This window comes from Chiloscyllium plagiosum, unplaced genomic scaffold (genome assembly GCF_037043375.1).
Source record: "Chiloscyllium plagiosum isolate Xiang-an unplaced genomic scaffold, Cpla_swu_hap1 HiC_scaffold_2, whole genome shotgun sequence".
Lineage (NCBI taxonomy): Eukaryota > Metazoa > Chordata > Chondrichthyes > Orectolobiformes > Hemiscylliidae > Chiloscyllium > Chiloscyllium plagiosum.
Genome location: NW_028270140.1, coordinates 149379520 through 149402631, shown reverse-complemented (window position 1 = coordinate 149402631; position 23112 = coordinate 149379520). Strand labels below are relative to the sequence as shown.

General features: G+C 41.9%; 1 protein-coding gene across 2 annotated transcripts in view; it reads right to left on the bottom strand.

The window, feature by feature from the left end:
* Positions 1-23112, bottom strand: part of zfyve28 (zinc finger, FYVE domain containing 28) — a 225231-nt gene that overhangs the window by 106168 nt on the left and 95951 nt on the right. For both annotated transcript variants that reach the window (XM_043704078.2, XM_087974545.1), the window contains exons 3-5: positions 22408-22545; positions 17709-17911; positions 14725-14814 (exon numbers count right to left, since the gene is read on the bottom strand). In XM_043704078.2, the coding sequence (XP_043560013.2) occupies positions 14725-14814; positions 17709-17911; positions 22408-22545 (431 nt within the window). The remainder of the gene's footprint in view (positions 1-14724; positions 14815-17708; positions 17912-22407; positions 22546-23112) is intronic.

The following is a 23112-nucleotide window of genomic DNA, read 5'->3' as shown; positions in this document are numbered from 1 at the left end:
GGCATGCATAAAGGGAGATTCTAACTAGATAAATCTGATGTTGGACTTGACTGTTAAAGGCTGGAAAGCAACAATTTCAGTTCAAAAACATTTACTCTCAGCAAGTGAGCTTTCCTGGCTTTTTTTTATTCAAGAGCAGTTAAAAATCCACCCCTTGCTTGTTCTCATCTAGTTCTTGGAGCCACACTTCAGGCTAGGTTAGAAGGCACTGAAAGGAGTGAAAAAAACCTCAAGATAATGGTTCAAGGGATGACAAGTTTTAGTTACAAAGTTTGATATTGGACAAAATTATTTTCTATAGATGCACTGAAAATCACGAGTGGCCTAGACAAAATGGAGAAACTGTTGCAACTTACAAAGAAATAAAGAACAAGGGGATACAGCAGTACATTGTCAAAGAAACAATAAAGGGATACATTAACAAGAGCTATTTCACACACTAAATGGTTAAGGTTTGGAACGTACCATTGGAATTGTGGAGGAAACCAGGTGAACGGGCTGTTCAAAAGGCTGTTAGTGGAAAAGGAAGAAATTGCAGGATGACAGGGAGAAGATCAGAAAATGGAATTGCTCGAGACAAACACTCAGTTCTGAGGAAGGGTCACTTGATCTGAAACGTTAACTGATTTCTCCCCACAAGATGCTGCCAGACCTATTGAGCAATTTCTATTTTTGTCTGATTAACAGCATCCGCCGCAGCTCTTTTGGCTTTTAAGAGAATTGGTCATTTGGACAGTCACTGCAGATTTGATGGGCTGAATACTTCTGCAACGTAATTCAGATTCTGGGGTGGGGCTCAAGTTGTATATACAGGTCGTCTGATACAAAGTGTGCTTCATCTACTTGAGTTGGCTATAATGCAGTTGATGAATTGTGGACACTGGATAACATGAACTTTCTACTGAATGGGTATAGCGATTTTCTATAGTAGTTTTCCATTGTGTGGTTTTCTAGAGTGACGTTGCAGAGGAACACAACTGTCGCATTATAACAGAATGACCTGTAGTTCAGAGTTGGAAATTTCAGAAGGTTTTTCTAAAAAGGCAGTTTCACAGTCACTTCACAGTCCCTGACCTAAAACATGATCTCACTTGCTCACTTCAGGTGCTATCAGGCTTGTTTAAAATTTCCAACATTTTATGTTTTTACTTTCACTTCACGGTCACCACTTACTCCAACCTGTTATTTCCAGAATTCTTTTAAAAATTGAATTTTAATTGCCTCATTGGGATTATAACTTATTCTTTGCATTACTGGTTCACTAATATAACCAGTATTGTAATCATACTTTGCACCAAAACAAAATGTACAACCGGGCATATACAGTATTGTTTTGACCAGATTTAATGAACATAACCATAGCTCTGAGCCACTGTCACCACTGACATTCTATGTGCCACTGCACAAGAACATCATTAAGGCTATTGGTCTTCAACTCTATCAGATGGTGCATCCCCAAGCATGTGGGAATGCTACATGCTCCACATCCAGCTAGCTCAGTAAATTTCATTGTGCTGTGCTGCGCAACTCTCCAACCAACACCATAAACATAAACATTTACTCCTATTGTACACTGGTCAAAAGTCCCAGATTTCTGACAAACAGAGCAGGTGTCTACTTAGGGTCAGGCTGAAGATAGTCCCGGGATATTTTTGGATTTGCACAAAATTTGCAGTGACTAATTGAAAAAACTGGCCAGCTATTCTTGTGTTTAAGACACCTGATAAATGAAATTGAAGGTTGAAGTCACCAACATTGCAAGCAGCCCTCTAGTGCCTGCTTCATTGTTACAGCCCCACTTGGACACAAGCCCTTGCTGCATCTATTCAGAATGGGGTCACTACTCCTTTATGGGAAATATTGAAATAGTTGCATAGTCACATGAGATGTACATGTCCATGTATGCAAAGCAACCTGGCAGGAGCATTTAAGACCTCAGTGTCAATGAACTTCGAAGTGAGGTTCTGAAAGACTGGTGATTTTGCAATGCTGACTCACATGGACAACACATGGAGTGGAGGATGACAGTGTACATGGAGCATGCATAGTGCTGACAATGGGGCTGAGAGAATCAAATTGTTTCATCAGGTAACAACATTGGCTTTCATGTCCACAACTGGCACCATCTGGGTTTTTGAGAAAAGAATGGGGAGCTGCACAGAAATTTGCTACTAATGAAATGCAAGTGAATGGAAGTAAGGCCATCACCTCTCATTAGCAAGATTCAGAACTCATTACCTGAACATTTGAGGGAAAAAAAAAAATCAGGAAATTCTCTCAGATCCAGGAATCTGACCTTTTCATTCCCCTATTTTCTTAAGCATTTGCCCACTGCTCATGCCACTCAAGATCTAGGAAAATGCCCTCCTGTATTCTTTGAAAACTTAAAAACATTCAGAACGATTGGGTTCTGAAAGTCACCATAGAAATTTAGTGTTATTTTTATTCATTCTGCAGAGTATTTCCAGCAAAGTCTGAATTTATGACCCAACCTCCTTGAGCTGCTGCAATCCATTTGGTGAAGATACACTCACAATTGAAGTATAATGAGGGAAAATATAAAGCTGTTCATTTTGGAAAGGGGAAGAAAGGAACAGAGTTATTTAAATGGAGGAAAGCTGCAACACAAAGGGTCCTAGGGGTTACTTAGTGCATTAAACACTAAAAGCTAGTACACAGAGGCAGCAAGTAATCAGGAAGGTTAACAGAACATTGGCCATTATTTCACGGGGGATTGATTGGGAAGTCTTAATGCAACTGTACAAGTTGTTGGTGAGACCACATCTGGGAGTACTGAGAGCAATTTTGGTGCATTATTTCAGCAGAGATAATTTAATTGGAGGCAGTTCAGAGAAGATGGAGGGATTATTTTATGAACAGGGGCTAACTTGATTGGTTCTCTACTTAATGGTATTTCGAAGAATGAGTTACCTTATTAAGAGTGAACAGCCTGACAGGGTAAATACTGAGAGGATGTTTCTCACAGGTAAGTCTAGGACCAGAGCGCACAGTCTCAGAATACAGGAAAGCCAATTTAAAACTGACATGAGGAAGAATTTCTTGTCAGAGGGTTGAGTGGAACTCCTTGCCATAGCTCTCTGTTGGGGCAGAGTCCTTGTATATAGTTAAGGCGGAGATAGATAGATTCTTGATCAGTTGGGTAAAAACAATGACTGCAGATGCTGGAAACCAGATTCTGGATTAGGGGTGCTGGAAAAGCACAGCAGCATCCGAGGAGCAGTACAATCAACGTTTCGGGCAAAAGCCCTTCATCAGGAATACAGGCAGAGAGCCTGAAGGGTGGAGAGATAAGCTACAGGAGGGTGGGGGTGGGGAGAAAGTAGCATAGAGTACAATAGGTGAATGGGGAGGGGATGAAGATGATAGGTCAGGGAGGAGGGTGGAGTAGATAGGTGGAAAAGAAGATAGGCAGGTAGGACAAGTCATGGGGACAGTGCTGAGCTGGAAGTTTGGAACTGGGGTGAGGTGGGGAAGGGGAAAGGAGGAAACTGCTGAAGTCCACATTGATGCCCTTGGGTTGAAGTGTTCTGGGGCGGAAGATGAGGCCCAGGACCTTCATGTCGTCGGCAGAGTGGGAGGGGGAGTTGAAATGTTGGGCTGGGAGTTGAAATGGTGGGCCACAGGGCGGTGTGGTTGTCCCAGAGATGTTCCCTAAAGCGCTCTGCAAGGAGGCATCCAGTCTCCCCAATGTAGAGGAGACCGCATCAGGAGCAACGGATACAATAAATGATATTGGTGGATGTGCAGGTAAAACTTTGATGGATGTAGAAGGCTCCTTTAGGGCCTTGGATGGAGGTGGGGGAGGTGGTGTGGGCACAGGTTTTGCAATTCCTGCGGTGGCAGAGGAAGGTGCCAGGACGGGAGGGTGGGTTGTAGGGGGGCAGGGACCTGACCAGGTAGTCACGGAGGGAACGGTCTTTGCGGAAGGCAGAAAGGGGTGGGGAAGGAAATATATCCCTGGTGGTGGGGTCAGTTTGGTGGTGGCGGAAATGTCGGTGGATAATTTGGTTTATGCGAAGATTGGTAGGGTGGAAGGTGAGCACCAGGGGCGTTCTGTCCTTGTTACGGTTGGAGGGGTGGGGTCTGAGGGCGGAGGTGTGGAATGTGGACGAGATGCGTTGGGGGGAATCGACAACCACGTGGGAAGGGAAATTGTGGTCTCTAAAGAAGGAGGCCATCTGGTGTGTTCTGTGTTGGAACTGGTTCTCCTGGGAGCAGATACGGCAAAGGCGGAGGAATTGGGAATGCGGGATGGCATTTTTGCAGGAGGTAGGGTGGGAATAGGTGTAATCCAGGTAGCTGTGGGAGTCGGTGGGTTTGTACAAAATGTCGGTGTCAAGTCAGTCGTCATTAATGGAGAAGGTGAGGTCCAGGAAGGGGAGGGAGGTGTCAGAGATGGTCCAGGTAAATTTAAGGTCAGGGTGGAATGTGTTGGTGAAGTTGATGAATTGTTCAACCTCCTTGCGGGAGCATGAGGTGGCACCAATACAATCATCAATGTAGCGGAGGAAGAGGTGGGGAGTGGTGCCGGTGTAATTACGGAAGATGGACTGTTCTATGTAGCCAACAAAGAGACTGGCATAGCTTGGGCTCATAAGGGTGACCATGGCTACCCCTTTGGTCTGGAGGAAGTGGGAGGATTCGAAGGAGAAATTGTTAAGGGTGAGGACCAGTTCGGCCAAACGAATGAGTGTGTCGGTGGAAGGGTACTGTTGGGGACGTCGGGAGAGGAAGACAGAGGGCTTGCAGGCCCTGGCCATGGCGGATGGAGGTGTAGAGGGACTGGATATTCATGGTGAAGATGAGGCGTTGGGGGCCGGGGAAACAGAACTCTTGGAGGAGGTGGAGGGCATGGGTAGTGTCTCGAACGTATGTGGGGAGTTCCTGGACTAGGGGAGATAGGACATTGTCAAGGTAGGTAGAAATGAGTTCAGTGGGGCAGGAGCAGGTTGACACAATGGGTCAGCCAGGGTGGTCAGGCGTGTGGATCTTGGGAAGGAGGTAGAACCGGGCAGTGCGGGGTTCCTGGACTATGAGGTTGGAAGCAGTGGGTGGGAGATCTCCTGAGGTGATGAGGTTCTGTATGGTCTGGGAGATGATGGTTTGGTGATGGGGGTGGGGTCATGGTTGAGGGGCGGGAGGAAGAGGTGTTGAGTTGGCATCTGGCTTCAGTGGTGTAGAGGTCAGTGCGCCAGACTACCACTGCAACCGCTTTATCTGTTGGTTTGATGGTGACGTCTGGATTGGAGGGCTGCATGTTGTGAGGGTGAGAGGTTGGAGTGGGGGAGGGAGATAGACAGGTTGAGGCGGTTGATGTCCCGGCGGCAGTTGGAAGTGAAGAGGTCGAGGGCGGGTAATAGACCAGCACAGGGTGTCCAGGTGGATGCAGTGTGTTGGAGGCGGGCGAAGGGGTCCTCGGAAGGTGGGTGAACTGCTGTGCTTTTCCAGCACCTCTAATCCAGAATCTTGATCAGTTGGGGAAATCAAGGAAGTAAAGGCAAGAAAGTGGATGTTAAGAATGTTGGACCAGCCATGATACTATTGAATGGCAGAGCAGGCTCGAGGGTTCCAACAGCCTACTCCTTTTCTTATTTCTTATGGTCTTATGCTGTTAGTGAGGAAGTTTCAGAGTGCTGTCTGAGCAACACTAAAGGAATGGCAATAGTCAGAATGGTGTGTGACCTGGAGATAAGGTGTGGAGGATCCTTGTAGGTGGTGGACCATGCAACTGCTGCCTTTGTCTCCTGAAGGCAGGGGATGCCTGGATGATATTATACAAGGAGCAGAGGTCTGTTGCTGCTGTACATCTTGTCGATGGCAAACAGTAAATGGAGAATTGAGTGTGGTGGAAGGTGTGAATGTTGAAGGTGGTAGGTGAAGTATCATGCTTTGCCTTGAATTAAAGAGCTTCATCAGTGCTGTTGGAGCTGACAGTCTTTTGGACGTCAGGTAAGTTGCATACTTCAGAATTCCCATCCTCTGATCTGTAATTCTTTGGAAGCTTTTCATCTCATGAAACAATGATTTACATCTTGATGGTTGACTCTGCATTGGAGATCACCTGACAGCTCAGGAATCACTCTGCTGCATTTGCAGCAAATGGAAGGGTGCATGATGAGAAGTCACAGGATTTGCTGGACAGGTATTTATGTGCCAGTGTCTTGAACTTTCTGACGAATGGAAATTCATAGCTTAAGGAGATTCAGCAATGGTGGCATCACATCTGCAGTCAATTGACCATAAAACCAGCATAAACACAAATTGCCCAAAAGTCTATATGTTTCATTAAGGTCACCTCTTGTTCTTTTCAACTCCAATGAGTACAGACTCAGCCGCTTCTCAAAGTTCTGGGATCAACTTTGTAAAGCTTTTCTGGACTGTCTTCAATGCCAGGACATCCTTCCTTAGACAAAGGGACCAAAACTTTTGGTGTTCACTACGGCCACGCCTTCAAATATTATCAATACTCATAAAAACAACCAAATAGTTTGGTTTAGCAATTTGCCAACCTTGCTAGTCTGGTTAAAATAGCCATTCAGCAGTGTAGTTGACTCAATTATCTACTGAAGTGGAACACTAAAACACAGCCAAGTTCAAGGATAACAAATGCTGACCTTCCCAGCAATACCCACATCCCAAAAAAGGAAAGAAAACAACCTCTCAATGTTGTTGAGCTTGCACTGAGAGCAAAGCAAGCTTAGGGACAAAGCTGAAAAAGCGCAGCAGGTCAGGCATCATCCAAGGAGCAGAAGCAGAATGTCGATTCTCCTGCTCCTTGGATGCTGCCTGGCCTGCTGCGCTTTTCCAGCAACACATTTTCAGCTCTGATCTCCAGCATCTGCAGTCCTCACTTTCTCCAAGCTTAGGGACAAAGCAAAGGAGTTCAGTTCCAAAGAGTCATGTTGAACTTGAAATATGAACTCAGTTTATCTTTCTCCACAGGTACCACCAGACCTGCTGAGTTTCTCCAGCACCATCTAAATGTTGCCTTCGAAGGCACACAATGTTGTGACTTGGAACTGGACTGCTATACATTCACGGTCATTGGATCAAAATTCTGTAGCTTTCTTCCTATCACCACCACCACTTTGACTTGCGGTTCAAGGCAAAGGCTCACCATCACCAGAACTTCAAGGGTAATACGGAGGGGAAAAGAAACAATCAATACCTAGCAAAAAGAATTGAATAACCTATTGACATTGTTAGTTACATTTACTTTCTTTGGCAAAATAGTATCCCCGTGACACTTTGAAAAAAGTCAGAGTAAAAGACATGAAGCTACATTAACTACACAAAAAAAAACTTCCAGCTGGTAACATTTATGAACATTTATTTAAAAAAAAATTATCTTCAAAAAGGCATTAAGTCATGTCATTCTGAACTTGGCAGCAGTTTTTGCTGGGAACCTGTTCCGTACGTTGCCGTAGAATCATAGATATAGGCCCTGCGGCCCACCATGTCTATACCTATCAACAAACGCCAAACCCATTTACTTGGCCCACAGCCTATGACTTTTTGAGTACATATCCAAATGCATCTTAAAAAGGCTGCGAGATTACCTGCCTCCATCGCCTCCTCAAGCAGCACATTCCATCTACCACTCTCTGGGGGCGGGGAAAAAAATTTCTTCAGATCTCCTCTGAACCAATTACACCTCACCTTAAACAGATGTCCTCTAGTCTTCGTCTTGAATAGATTCTACCGTATGCCTTAATTTTGTATACCTCAATCAGATCTCTACTCAGCCTCTGCTCCAAGAAAACAAATGCGGCCAATCCACTCTCTCCTTATAATCGAGACTTCTCATTCCAGCAACATCCAGGTGAATCTCCTCTGCCCACAGTCTCCAATGGATTATGCCCTTCTGATACAGTGATGACTAGAACTACATAACAGCATTGCATCTATGGCTAACCAACATCTTCTAAAAGTTACAAGACTTCCTTCCTCCTATGTTCCATGTATTATCCATATGTCTTCTTCGTCATCCTATCGGCCTGCGTTGATACCTTCAGAAAGGTCCTTTAATTCCTCCTAACTTCCTAGGGATCCATCATTAATTGTGGAACCTGTTTTTAGTCCTCTCAAAATGGATCACCTTGCGCTTAACGAGATTAAAATCCATTCGTCATTGCCCTGCCCAATTTATCAGTTAATCAATATCAGAGTGTAGCCTGAGATCACACTCTCAACTCCAATTTTCATATCATCTGCAATGTTTGATACCTTCTATATTCACACCAAAGTTGCTAATGTACATAACAGACAACAAGTGTCCCAGAACTGATCCCTGTGGTACATCTTTGGTCACAGGTTTCCAATGTTGTGGTTCTGTTCGCCGAGCTAGGAATTTGAGTTGCAGATGTTTCATCCCCTGTTCTAGGTGACATCCTGAGTGCTTGGGAGCCTCCTGTGAAGCGCTTCTGTGATCTTTCCCTTAGGCATCTATTGATGAAATTGCACGGATATCCATTTTTGGCGAATACATTGTATAGCTTCTTCCTATACAATGTAGTCACCAAAAATGGATACCCACGCAATTTCATCAACAGATGCCTAAGGGAAAGACAACGGAACGAGGACATGCCACAACCCAAAGGACTAGCCACACTACCAGACATCAAGAGCATTTCTGAACTGACAGCCAGACTACTACAACCACTAGGACTCATAACAGCACACAAACCAACAGCCACTCTCAGACAGCTCACCAGAATGAAGGACCCGATACCCAGCATGAGCAAAACCAATGTAGTGTACAAAATCCCAAGCAAGGACTGCACAAAACACTACATAGGACAAACAGGAAGACAGCTAACGATCCGCATCCATGAACACCAACTAGCCATGAAACGACACGACCAGCTATCCTTAGTAGCCACACACGCAGGTGACAAGCAACATGAATTCGACTGGGACAACACTACTATTATAGGACAAACCAAACAGAGAACAGCCAGGGAATTCCTAGAGGCATGGCACTCATCCACAGATTCAATCAATAAGCACATCGATCTGGACCCAATATACCGGCCACTGCAGCAGACAGCTGGAACTGACAACTGGAAGCGACAGATTCAAACCACTACAAATGCCGGAGGAAAGATCACAGAAGCACTTCACAGGAGGCTCCCAAAGACCGAGGATGTCACCTAGACAGGGGACGAAACGTCTGCAACACAAATTCCCAGCTCGGTGAACAGAACCACAACAACGAGCACCCGAGCTACAAATCTTCTCACAAACTTTGAATAGGTTTCCAATCACAAGAACAACCCTCCCTCATCATTCTTTGGCTCCTACTTGTAAGCCAACTTTAGATTCAGTTTGTCGACTTGCCTTGAATCCCATAGCCTGGTTTCCTTTCAGATTTACAAATCTTTCAAATGGGACCTTGTCAAAAGCCTCACTGACATCCGTTAAAACCACATCAACTGCACTGCTTTCACCAGTATATTTAGCCACCTATTCAAAAAGGCCTCAATTAGAGTCATGCACAACACTCCCACATCGACCAAACATCCCAATGTGACCTACTCCTATATGCCAGCATTTGGTCGAAATTCTCTAAACACTTCCTATACCAATCCAGATGTTTTCTAAAATGTTGTAATTGTACCTACTTCCACTACTTCCTATAGCAGCTCGTTCCACATAAGCACTACACTGCATGAAAAAGTTACCCCTCTGGTACTTTTTAAATCTTTCCCCTTTCTCACCTTAAACCTATGCCCTCTAATTTTGGACACCCCCACCCTAGGAAGACGACCATGGCTATTCACCATATCCATACCCCTCATGATTCTATAAACCTCCAGAAAGGTCACCCCCTCACCCTCCAGCCTATTCAGCCTCTTCCTCGAACTCAAACCAATCCCTGCAACATCCTTGCAAATCTTTTCTGTATCCGCTCAGGTTTAACAACATCATTCAGAGAGAAGGGCATCCACAATTGTATGCAGTATTCTGAAAGTGGTTTACCAATGTCCTGTACAGCCGCAAAGTGGCATCCCAACTCATATACTCCATGCACTGACCAATAAAGGCCAGGGTACTAAACACATTCTTCACTAGCTGAAAATGTGTTGCTGGAAAAGCACAGCAGGTCAGGCAGCATCCAAGGAGCAGGAGAATTGACGTTTCGGGCATGAGCCCTTCTTCAGGATACATTCTTCACTACCCTATCTATCTGTGACTCACCTTCAAGAAACTATGCACCTGCACCCAAAGGTCTCTGTTTGAGAACACTCTCCAGTGGCCTGCCAATAACTGTGTAAATCCTGCCCTGATTGGTCTTCAAAATCCTTTCCACAATTATCCAAATTAAACACTATCTGCCAGTCCTTGACCTATTGGCCTATCTGATCTAGGTCCTGTTATACTCTGAGATAACCTTATTCACGGTCCACTACACCACCTGTTTTGGGGTCACCTACAAACTTATTAACCATCCCTCCAATCTTCACATGCAAATAATTTATATAAATGATAAAATGTGGACCCAGCATTGATTCTAGTTTGTCAGACTGGATCTCCCTCTTACAATCTGTGCTGACTTACCCTGATCAGTTTTTGCCTTTTCAAGTTTTCATTAATCCTGAACTTCAGAACCTTTTCCAATAATTTCCCCACCACTGACATCAGACTGACTGGTTTGTAATTTCCTACCTTTCCCCGCTCCCCTTCTTGAGCAAGGAAACCATATTAGCTCTCCTCCAGTCAAAGGTGAGTTGCTGGAACACTGGAGGTTAAAGGTAAGGAAAAGCCAGGAACTATAGACCAGTGGGACTGACATTGGTGGTGGGCAAGTAATTGGAGGGGATTCTGAGGGACAGGATTTACATGTATTTGGAAAGGCAAGGACTGATTAGGGATAGTCAACATGGCTGTGCGTGTGGAAAGTGTGTGTCACACAAACTTAATTGAGTTTTTTTAAGTAGTAACAAAGAGGCTTGATGTGGGCAGAGTGGTGGACGTGATCTACATGGACTGCAGGAAGGCATTCGACAAGGTTCCTCATGATAGACTGGTTAGATCATATCGAATACAGGGACACAAGCCATTTGGATACAGAACTGGCGTGAATGTAGAAATGAGGGGATGGTGGTGGAGGGCTGTTTTTCAGACTGGTGGCTGTGAGTAGCAGTGTGCCGCAGGACTGGTGCTCGGTCCACTACTTTTTGTCATTTATATAGATGATTTGCATGTGAACATAGGAGGCATGGTTAGTAAGTTTGCAGATGACACCAAAATTGGAGGTGGTGTAGTGGACAGCAAAGGTGGTTACCTCAAGTACAATGGGATCTTGATCAGATGGGCCAGTGGGCTGAGGAGTGGAAGCTGGAGGTGCTGCATTTTGGGAAGGCAAATCACTGCAGGACTTATACACTTAATGGTAAGATCCTGGAGGATGTTTCTGAACAACTCCTTGAAATTGGAGTTCCAGTTGGACAGGACGGTGAGGGCGGCGTTTGGTATGCTTTCCTTTATTGGTCAATGCATTGAGTACAGGAGTTGGGAGGTCATGTTGCAGCTGTACAGGACATTGGTTGGGCCAAGTTTGGAGTACTGTGCTCAATTGTGGTCTCCCTGCTACAGGAAGGATGTTGTGAAACTTGAAAGGGTTTCAAAAAAGATTTACAACAATGTTGCCAGGGTTGGACGCTTTGAGCAGTAGGAAGAGGGTGAATAGGTTGGGGCTGTTTTCCCTGGACCATTGGAGACAGAGGGATGATCTTGTGGAGGTTTTACAATCATGTGAAGCATGGATAGGGTGAATAGCAAAGGTATTTTCCCCAAGGTCGGGAGTCCCAAACTAGAAGGCATAGTTTGAAGGGAGAGAGGAAAGAGTTAAAAGGGACCTAAGGGGCAACATTTCCACTCAGGGTGGTATGTGAATGCTGCCAGAGGAAGTAGTGGAGGCTGGTACAATGACAACACTTAAAACGCATTTGAATGGGTAATGAATAGGAAGGGTTTAAGAGGGATATGGGCCAAGTGTTGGCAAATAGGACTAGATTAATTCAGGGTATCTGGTTGGCATGGATGAGTTGGACTGAAGAATCCGTTTCCATGCTGTACATCTCTAATGAGTCTATGACTCATTATGGCCAGTTTTAAATATCTCCGCCAGACTTCCAGTAGCCTCTTCCCTTGCCTCCTATAGCAGCTCGGGAGCCATCTCATCAGGTCCTGGGGCTTAATACACTTGTATGCCTATTAAAACATCTAACACAACCTCCTTCTTACTAATCTTAAGGTGTTCTAGAGCCTCACCAGCCCAAATGAAATCAGCTAAACAGCTTTCTCCTCAATATAGATGAGAAATATTTACTTAAGGCCTCATCCATATCCACTGACTCTTTGCCTTTGGTCTCTAATAAACCTCAATTTCCCTAGTCAGCACTCTGTCTGACGTATATTTACTTCTTTTGATCAAAGTCTTGGTATTCCTTGAGAGCCAGGGTTCCCTGGACTTGCTGCCTTTCCCCTTCACTCTTAAGGAACATGCCAGCACTGAATTATCACTATACTACTTGTAAAAGTTTCTCACTTTCCAAGTGTAGACTTACGAGCAAGTAGCTGCTTCCAATCTGGAAGCCAGGTTTGCCTGATCCTGTTGAATGATATTGAAATCGGCCTTGCCCTAATTTAGACATTTAGCTTCTGCACTATCCTTATCCCTTTGCAAATGATTTTGAAACTTAGAATAATGGTCAAGATCCCTGAAATGCTCGCCACTGACACTTCAACCACTTGAGCAACTTCATTCCCTCAGATTAGGTCCAGCATTGTCCCACCTCTAGTAGGACTGTCTACGTACTGGCACAAAAAGCTCTCCTGGATGCACTTGCAAAATTCCACCCTATCCAATTCTTTCACACCAGGTGATCCCAGTTAATCTTAGCCAAGTTAAGGACAGCGAGGACAATGAAAAATAATCTACTGTATTCATTTGATATTCTGATACTCATTTTATATTTACACTTTCTAGTTTTTGATATGCAGCATGTTAAGTAACTCGCTTATTTATTATCTAGTCCTTTATGCCGAAGGTCAAATCATGATCCCACAAATGGTTTCCAACAAGAAACCCAATAATCATTATTTCAAACGAAATGAATTCATCAGAACGTCCTGTTATTTTACCAACAGCTAAAGTTCAAAATAACACCAGTTAAGTGCTCCTGTTAAATACCTGACAAGGAAATTTCAGAATGGTATGTTAAATTATTGAACACAATTGCCACACACAAGTCCACAGTTGGTCAAGTATCCACTTAATCTCGAGCAACAAGAATCGAGAACATGCCTACAAAGTATTTGAACCTTTGCTAATGCACTTTTTTTAAAAAAAGGTAGTATGTCTAAAAATACACACTGCAGCTCTTCAATGCAGTTTTAAAGTCAATTGTTTTAACTAGTCTAATTGCAGGGAAACAGCAACATAGTAGTAATGTCACTCAGCTAACAAACCAGATACTTGGCTAATGCTCTGGGGACACAAATTCAGGTCCCACCACAGCAGTTGTTAGTGGGCGGCACGGTGGCACAGTGGTTAGCACTGCTGCCTCACAGCGCCAGAGACCCGGGTTCAATTCCCGCCTCAGGCGACTGACTGTGTGGAGTTTGCACGTTCTCCCAGTGTCTGCGTGGGTTTCCTCCAGGTGCTCCGGTTTCCTCCCACAGTCCAAAGATGTGCAGGTCAGGTGAATTGGCCATGCTAAATTGCCCGTAGTGTTAGGTAAGGGGTAAATGTAGGGGTATGGGTGGGTTACGCTTCGGCGGGTCGGTGTGGACTTGTTGGGCCGAAGGGCCTATTTCCACACTGTAAAGTAATCTAAAGTAATCTAAAAACATGAGAAATATGTGTAGGAGTAGGCCATTTGGCCCAAACTTGCCATGATCATGACTGCCCTGCCCCAGGCCTCAAATGCTCTTTTGTGACTGCTTAGCATAGCCATCAACTCCCTGATATTTCAAAAAATCTACTTACCTCCTCTAAATTCTTTCAGCAGGCTAGCTTTCACAACTCTCTGGGACACAGAATTCCAGACATTCAATACCCTCAGAAAGAATCAATCCCTTCACATTATAGTTTAAGTGCCCCCATATTCTGTAACTACATCCTCTAGTTAGATTCCCCCATTCGTGGGAACATCTTCAATTAGCGAACTCAAAGTTCCTTCAGAATTTTGTATATTCCAATAAGATCATCCCTCATTCTTCTAAACACTTATGAATAAAAGCCTAATCTTTTCAGCTGTTTTTGATACAGAATCAGCCCAGTGAATCCAGTTTAAATTGAATTGGCAATCGGGAATTGAAAGTTTAGTGAATATAAAATGATCAATTGTCAATCTTCAGTAATGACTTTTAGGGAAGAAAATCTGCCATTCTCACCAACCTTTTCCTACAATTGACTCTAAACCCACTGCAGTGTTGTTGGCTCTGATGTGAATGCTACAAGGGCTTATCAAGCCATGCAGTTCAAGGGCAATTACAATGAGTAACAAATGCTGGCCCTTGCTAGAGACACCCACATCCCATGGGAAAAAATGAAGAGAAAATTAAATCCTTTATCAGGTTTAAGCTGAATTCTTTCAACAAGTAATAAATGTCATTCCATTTTTAACCTCAAGTGCGATTATATCAAGTAAAAAATAAAGTGAAAACTTGAAAGGACTAATTTTCAAATCTCACCTTTCAACAGTTTCACAGAAGAGAACAATGACTTCTTGCTGTACGTAATATTCTTTAGGAGATTTCACAGGTACCATCGCAGAGACATAACTGAAAGACAAGTCAAAATTGGCACAACAGGTTTCATATGAAACAGCTCTGGACAAAAATCAGAAATCATATGGAATATAGGTTATGATATTGCTTTTTCCTCTTATGTACAGTGGTGATAGGCAAGTGAATTAAAATTCAACTTTGAATCAAAACTAACACAAAGTGAGGCAGTTTATTGTTGCAGATGCATCAAAAATAATTAATTGCAAGGATAAGATTTAGGTCAGTGGGCAGTTGAAGGAGCTTTCATAAAACAAAGAAGTGATTTCATGTTGGGCGATTCGTGCACTTGCTTTTCCCCTACAAAGGTGAATGGGAAATACTATGCCAACCATCAATGCTTAGTTACAACTGGGTTAATGATTTCTGAATAGCTATTTCTATAAAATCATTTGGAAGTCACAGACACTAGAAGTATTTGTGTCAGGTATCCATATTTGCAGTGTCTTAAATTTTCAAAGGATTGCATTAAAACATGCCCAAATTATGATGTCAATGCTATATTCCTTTCTAACTGGCAGTTTACAGTTTGTGTGTGATCGAGACATATTACCAGAATCTATGGGAGCAGAGAAATTTCACTAAAGCTGTGAGTGCCGTGAAATCATTTAATCTCATATTTCCTTTCGGCTGTAGATGCTGGGCTAGTCAATTTTTGTTTAAACCCACTACTATTTAACACTTATCTGCATGGAGCTTTAACAACTTGAAAGCTGCCTACAGGTGGCAATTTGCGTACACTTTGGTTTCAAAGGGTCGCATGAATCTGTTTAAAATGGAAGTTACTTGTGCTTGTCAGTTACAGGTATCCATTGTTTAAGCATGTTCAGTTATACTGGTTTCACTCCACTTGCATATGCATTTGGTTCAATTTCAAGTTGACTAGATTGCTGTAAAATCTGACACCATTGAGGATTAAATCCCACGACAAAGTTAAGTAAAGGATCATTTCAATTCTGACTCTACTAATCCATGCTCATGTAACTCAAAACAGGAAAAAAAGAAAAACCACTGCAAATTTATAAATACTGCATATAGAATAACACCAAAACCAGCCAAGCACGTGAATGAAACTTTGCTGACAAATCAAATTAAACCACAAATTCTCGACCTTCAAATTTAAGTTGACCTTTTATAAATTATTTGTGGCACCGTAGTTGATTTGGTTAACTTACAAATTAGCTGCTGGAATCAAACAACTTATTTCCCCAATAAACTTAAACAGAAATCATTATACCTTTTTTTTTTGAGGGGGGGGAGCAGGGAGTGGAGGAAGAGAAAGGTATAAAGAAACAAAGCTGAGTTTTTGCTTCTGATTCCTTGCAATCTCTTTCAATAACAACTCATTCACATGGTGGCATCAGGCATGTTATACTCTCATTTATTTTCCAGCATGTCAACATTCATGACAAAAGGTTTGCAAATGGGTAACTGTCCTTCCAGGAGTTAGACATTTACAACAGAACAGAAAGCAATTCATCTCAACATGTTTGTGACAGGAAAAGGATAAAACAATATCACTGCTCAGTTCACTCCCCATTGCCCTTAATCTTTCTCTGCTTCAAATATTTCTGTTTTTCAAATAAAAGAATCTCTTGATGAAGCATTTTAGACTATTCCATTCGATAAAAGTTATTCTCTTCATTTTTTTCCACTGGATGCAGGTTTACTGGCAAGCCCAATATTTGTCAGCCCCCACAATTGCCATTGAACTGAATGTCACTCTCGGCCATTTCAAAGGATATTTTAAAGCGAGGACATTGGTGTGGTTCTGGAGTCACATATAAGCCAAGCCAGGCCAGGAAGGCAGTTTCGCCTTCAATGAAAGACACCAGTGAACCAAATAGGTTTTCATAATTGAGGCAGCTTCTGATCTAATTAATAACCTATTTTCATTTTCCATTCACTGTGCTAATTTAAAATTGGTGACCCTAACTAAGTGAGGAAATAGCTTTGTCTCCTGCCCCATAAAATCTTACAGAACACAATAATTATCATTTGCTATTCCAACAGAATACCTCCATTATGACAACTTTCCCATTACAAGTATACATTTTCCAAGCACTAGAATTATCCTGATGAACCTAGGCTGCATTTACTCTATGCCTTTGAAGCTCTATCTATTATAGGCTCAAATGCTTCTGTAATTTCATCTCTTCACCATTCTACCTTCTGTCTTCCAGATCACAATGTTCTAGCTTTCATGTAACTCAGTTTTAGAGAATTATGCATTTAAACACACAGGTCACAACATTCAATGACAAAAACAGAAATTGCTGGAGAAACTCAGGAGGTCTGGCAACATCTGTGGGGAGAAAGGAGAGCTAATGTTTCGACTCCACTGACTAGTGTTCTGATGAAGAATCACTAGGCTCAAAACGTTAACTCTACTTTCTCCTCAGGGATGCTGCCAGAGCTGAGCTTTCCCAGTAATTTCTATTTGTTTTTATACTCCATTCCCTTTGAAATAAAGGTGAAACTTTCATTTGATTTCTATATTACCCGTCTAACTTAGATGCCAGCTTTCTGTAAATCATGGACGTGCACTTCTAAATCTCTTTGTTCCGAAGCTTTCTGCAGTTTTTAACCCATCAGCCAAGTTCCTCTCATGCTGTTTCATTTAGTTTTATTAACAACTCACTTGAAATTTTGTTAATGGACCTTGAGGAACACCTTCTAAATACCTTTATACACAAATACAGCATTCGCTGATCGCCTCAATTCCCTCAAATTGTTCAACCCAAATATAACTTACTTTACATCTTACACTAAAGTTGAGTAAAACTTAGAATAGGGGTGTGGGAAAACAAATTTCATCAAAAAATATAGCAGCATACACAGAAACTAGTACACGGAAATTGATAAAGGGTGTGTTTATGAAGATTTGTTACCATAGTTCAAATTCTGCAAACAAGCCATCAAATTGTTTGAGGGACTCCTTCATTTTGTCAGTGTAGACATTCAAGTCTCTCAGGCACTGGTCACGGAAAACATTTCGCACTTCTTCTAAACTGCGGGTTAAGTCTTTGGCCAAAGGTCGCATTGCCATGCTCTCTATTTCTCGGTTCATGATAATTGAACCGGCAGCTAAACACTGAAATTAAAAGAAGTGAACAGATGATATACCATGATAAGCACAAATATTGCACTGATCTTAAAACGAATGTTTACTCCTGTTCCTGTCATTGCATTACGTACTTCTGGATTGCCACAGTAGGCAAAGTCTAGTTCTCTACTGGACGGAAACCGGAAATATCAGTGCATAATTACTAGGATTGACACATGTCGAGCAAATTAGTCACACTAAAATACATCATCAACTTAACTGTGAAAATGTCATGCAACACATGTTCTGTATTCTAAAACTGGAATCAACTAATTCAAGGCAACATAATTAGAAGAGGATTGAGAGGCAAAGGAGGAGGAGAACTGGAAGGGAAATTTACACCTATCAACTCCATTAAAATCAAATAGTTATTGCCCATCTAGAAATACATTTGGGAACAATATGAAATCCCAGGTCACCAGAGTACAACATGTTATTTGATTTGTGAGGTTATAACCATATATTCCATTACTGTTAAACCCCAAATTTAGCAATATCTGAGCTTCCATTATATTTAGGTCCTAGTGGCTAAGGGACCCTGCACTGACAGTTCATGAATTACATTAAGAGCCAGTTATTTTCAATGGTTATTACTCTAGTTGGACAATGTTTTAATTAGGTGTACTCAGCATTCATTCAGCAGGGAGCAGTATGGGTGGCGAGGTGGTGCTCTGACTCTCTACAAGTCTAAAACGCATCACCTTACATTTCTTTGCTTGAATTTCATTGGCTCTATGACTGCTCCACCAACTTGCCTGCAACTTTGACGTTCAAGTGGTCTTCCTCACTGTTTACAATACTTCCAAGTCTTGTATCACCTGCAAACCTGGAAAATATCCTCAGGGATATCAGACATACCGGGGTCCATTTATTTAGTATGCATCAGGAAAAGCAAGGGTATAAACACTGATCCCTGAGGAACTCCACTACAAACTTCCCTCCAGCCCAAAAAAATTCATTAACTATTGATTCCTATCCCTGAGCCTATTTGCTTTTTTTTAAAAATCAGGGCTGTTACTGTCTCTTTGTTCCATAGCCAAAAACATCCCTCAAGTCTGTTGTGTGGCACTGCATCCAGACACTTTTTGGAACAGCATTATCCTCATCAGCATAATTCTGTTGTCACCTTTAAAATATTTCAGCCATTTAGTTAAACACTAGCTTTCTGCCAGAAATGTGTACCATACTTTCTGAATCATATAACTGGGGCTATGAATAGGCCCTTAAAACAGAGGAGTGTGGAAGTAGCATTCAAATGGAGAGAATTAAAAATCCAAATAGTAAAGTTGAAGCACAGGTCAGTGTAGCAATAGGGGATTAAGTGAACTGACTGTGACAGGAAGGGACAGATTTTTATAATAATATTTTTTTCACCGATTTTTTTCGTTGTTGCTTTTAAAACAATGATAGGCTGTCAATGGGTCATCATTAAGGACACTAACTTTCAATTCCTGTTTTTTTGGATTAACTTTCCATTCCACCAGCTGCTATGGTGGAATTTAAACCCATGACCCAGAGTACTAGCCTAGTCCAGTCATATTAACATTATACCATCTTCCCACAGTGAAATAGGGTACAAGAAAAAGCAGTTAAAAAAATGAAAATAATGACAGTCTATCTAAATGCATTAAGCACTGACAAGAAGATAGATAGTGGTGCAAATACAGATAAACAGTTACATTGAATTGCCATTCAATGAGTCACTTGGTGATCAATACTTGTAAGTATTCCACGTGGCATATCATTTAAAAAAATACATAAGGACAAAGTTGGGCAGGTGGGTCTGAGTGGAGTGTGAGTAAAGAGGAGAACAAGTAGACTTTGATAAGGAAGGATCTTGGCTTAGAAGATCAGGGAGAAGTGTGAACATAGATTTGGAACAGTGAGGGTCAGAAAATGCTGGTGGTAATAAAATTAGAGGTGCCTAATAGTAGTTACATAGTTGACACAGAATTAGTCAAAAGGTCATTGGAGCATCCAAAGACAACCTAATAACAGCAAGGGACTTGAACCTTCATGGAGACTGCACCAAATCAGCAAGGGCAGTCTGGCAGTTCAGGTTGTACAATGTCCTTGTGACAATTTCCACCAGAGCAATACATTGTGGGGCTGACAATGGATGAAGATGCAGATCTAATACTGCATAATGAGACAGAGTTAGTAAGTAATTTTATTGATGATTCACTGGTCACTAATGATCATGATATAACTGAAATCCATATAAAGTTTGAAATCAACATATTCTAATCACAAAAAGTCTCAAAATAAATGAAGCCAATTGCACAAATACAAGGCTGTATGACACAGGAGCAGAATACCTTGTGTTTATCCAAATTAAACTCCATCTACCACTCAGCCCATTGACCCAATTGATCAAGATTACAAAGTGATGTTGATCAATTGGGTCAATGGGCTGAGGAGTGGTAGATGGAGTTTAATTTGGATAAATGCAAGATATTGCATTTTGGTAAAACAAGCAAGGGCAAGACTTTAATTAATGGTAGGACCGTGGAGAGCGTTGTAGAACAGAGTCCTAGGGGTTCAGATACATAATTCTTTGAAATTTGCATCACAAATGGACAGGGTGGTTAAAAAAGGCATTTAACATGCTTGCCTTCACTGCTCAGAGCACAGAGTATAGGAGTTGGGTTATCACGTTGAGATTGTGCAGGACTTTGGTGAGGCCAATTCTGGAATACTGTGTCCAGATCTGGTCGCCCTACTAGAGGAAGGATATTATTGAATTGGAGATGGTTCAGAAAAGATTTACTGTTGCTGGGACTGGAAGGTTTGAATTATAACATTTTCACTGGAGCGTGGGAGATCGAAGAGTGGCCATAGAGTTTTATAGATAAGGTGAATGACAAGTGTTGTTTCCCTAAGGTGGGACAGAAAAAAATTATGGAGCACGTTTTTAAAGTGAGAGGAGAAAGTTTTATAAAAGGACACGAGGGACACCATTTTTACAGTGGAATGAACTGCTGGAGGAAGTGGTGGATACAGGTACAGTTACAACATTTAAAAGACATTTGGATATATGCAGGAACAGGAAAAGTTGAGGGATATAAGCTTAACACAGGCAGGTGGGACTAATTTTGGTTGGGAACCTGGTCGGCATGGCCTAGTTGGACCAAAGGGTCTGTTTCCATGCTGTATGACTTTGGCTAAGCCATTCAACCTATTAAGTCTGCTCTGCCAATGAATCAAGGCTGATATCATACTCAACATTCCTGCCTTTTCCCCATAGCGCTCAATTCACTTCCAAATTAAAAATCTATCTTAGCCTTGAACATACTTAATAACCCAGCCTCAACAGCCCTATGGTCAAGAAATTCCATGAGAAGAAATTCCTCCTCTGTCTTAAATATGGGTCCCCCTATTGTGAGACTGTATCCAATTGTCCTAGGCTCTGTCGGGGTGATGGTCTAAGGTTGAATAGGTAAGTAGACTGAAAAGCACCACCACAAAAATCAATGGGAACCATTTAAAGATAACTGAAAAAGATTCATCAAAAAAATCCACCACAAAAAACACTCAGGAGAAAAATCCATCTGTGGCTCACTTCAATAAAGACTGTTTTATTACTGCAATGAAACACTGGACATTTTAGGATTGCGTTTTTTTTCAAAACCAACATCAGTGGAGGAATGAGCACTGGAGTAACTCAAGGACTAAAATTGGACAAATGCCTAGGGTATGATGTCTTAATCCTAAGCTTCTACAAAGAAAAGCTGCAGGTATAATAATTGTGTGATGACTTTCAACAATACCTTAGATTCTGGCATGCTCCTAAGTAGATTGAAAGTTGGCAAGTGTAATACCATTTTTGAGGATGTAACTAGTATGATACAAAGATACAAACGGGAACTATTAAATGTGGCTTATCTGGACATCAGAATCATTTGATAAGGTATTACACAACAGTTTGTTAGAAGATTGGCCAATGGATAGGAAACAAATAGTAGTCTCTGCAGTTTATAGGGCAGAGGCTATCCCAGTGAAAAATACAGATTCTGAAGGGACTGGATGGGAAGACGGTAAGGTTGGCTTCATTGGATCTGTGGAATCTATTATAAGACTCTGCCCAAGCTTTAAGGATCCGTCATGCTGGGCTGAAATAAGAAATCTCTTCACTTGAAGGGTTGCAAGTCTTGGGAATACTCTACCCCTGCACTGACTAATTTTAAGACTGGGACAGACAGATTTTTTGTCTCAGAAAATTGGCAGCTATCAGAAAACTGTATTTGAAGCCTGAGGCTAGCCATGGTCAACAAGTTGCATGGTCTATTCCTGCTCCTAACTCGTGCACTTGACTCCTGTGATCACAACTGTTGGCAGCTGTTGGTTTAGCCATCAAATACTGAACATGTGTGTATTTTCTAGACAAACTACATTGGCTTGTACATACAGAAACAAAATTAACTGTCAGCAAGTGTTTTATTGACATTTAATGACTAAGAGATAAACTTCTGGAAACAACTTACCTCAGCTCCAAACCAAAGTTGTCCTCCCAGATTATCATGCCGTATTTCCTCTGGAAATTTGACACAGAAATCTCGATTTGCCCGTTCATTTGGGATGCATTCCTGCATGATCTGGTTGATTATGTTTAACACATTATCCTAATTTTTTGAAAAAGAGATGGGGAGAGAGCATTCCAAGGTATGTTATCTTGCTTTGAAGTTACTCAAATATTAGCTTCCAAAATGGAATAGCAGGACATCAAATTTTAATAATCCACATGACACATTTCTATTAATTGTACCCTTCTGATTTATGTACTACTTGGTGGCCTGCGATTCACTGATGAATGGTTTGACCCTAGTGGTAAAAATAATGGGCCAACCCAATAGGTATTTATAACTGCACTGGTAGACCACAGTAATTTTGAAGAATATGATGCACAAAAAAGGGTAATGGGAAGACAGGATTAAACTAAAACAGCAAAAAGAATCTTTATTCAGCAAACATTAACAAAACAAACAAAGGCAATCACAAATAAAAAGACAGACTGAACAAGGAAGAAAGTGATTCCATACAACATCAAATTCTACCCAAGGATATCGGGGCACAGTGGCAATGTCCCTGCCTCTGGAACAGTCTCCATAGTTAAAGTCCCTCTGCTCCAGAGGTGTGTCACAACAGTGTTCCCATTTTCTCCCTATATCCTTTAATCCCTTTAGCCCTTT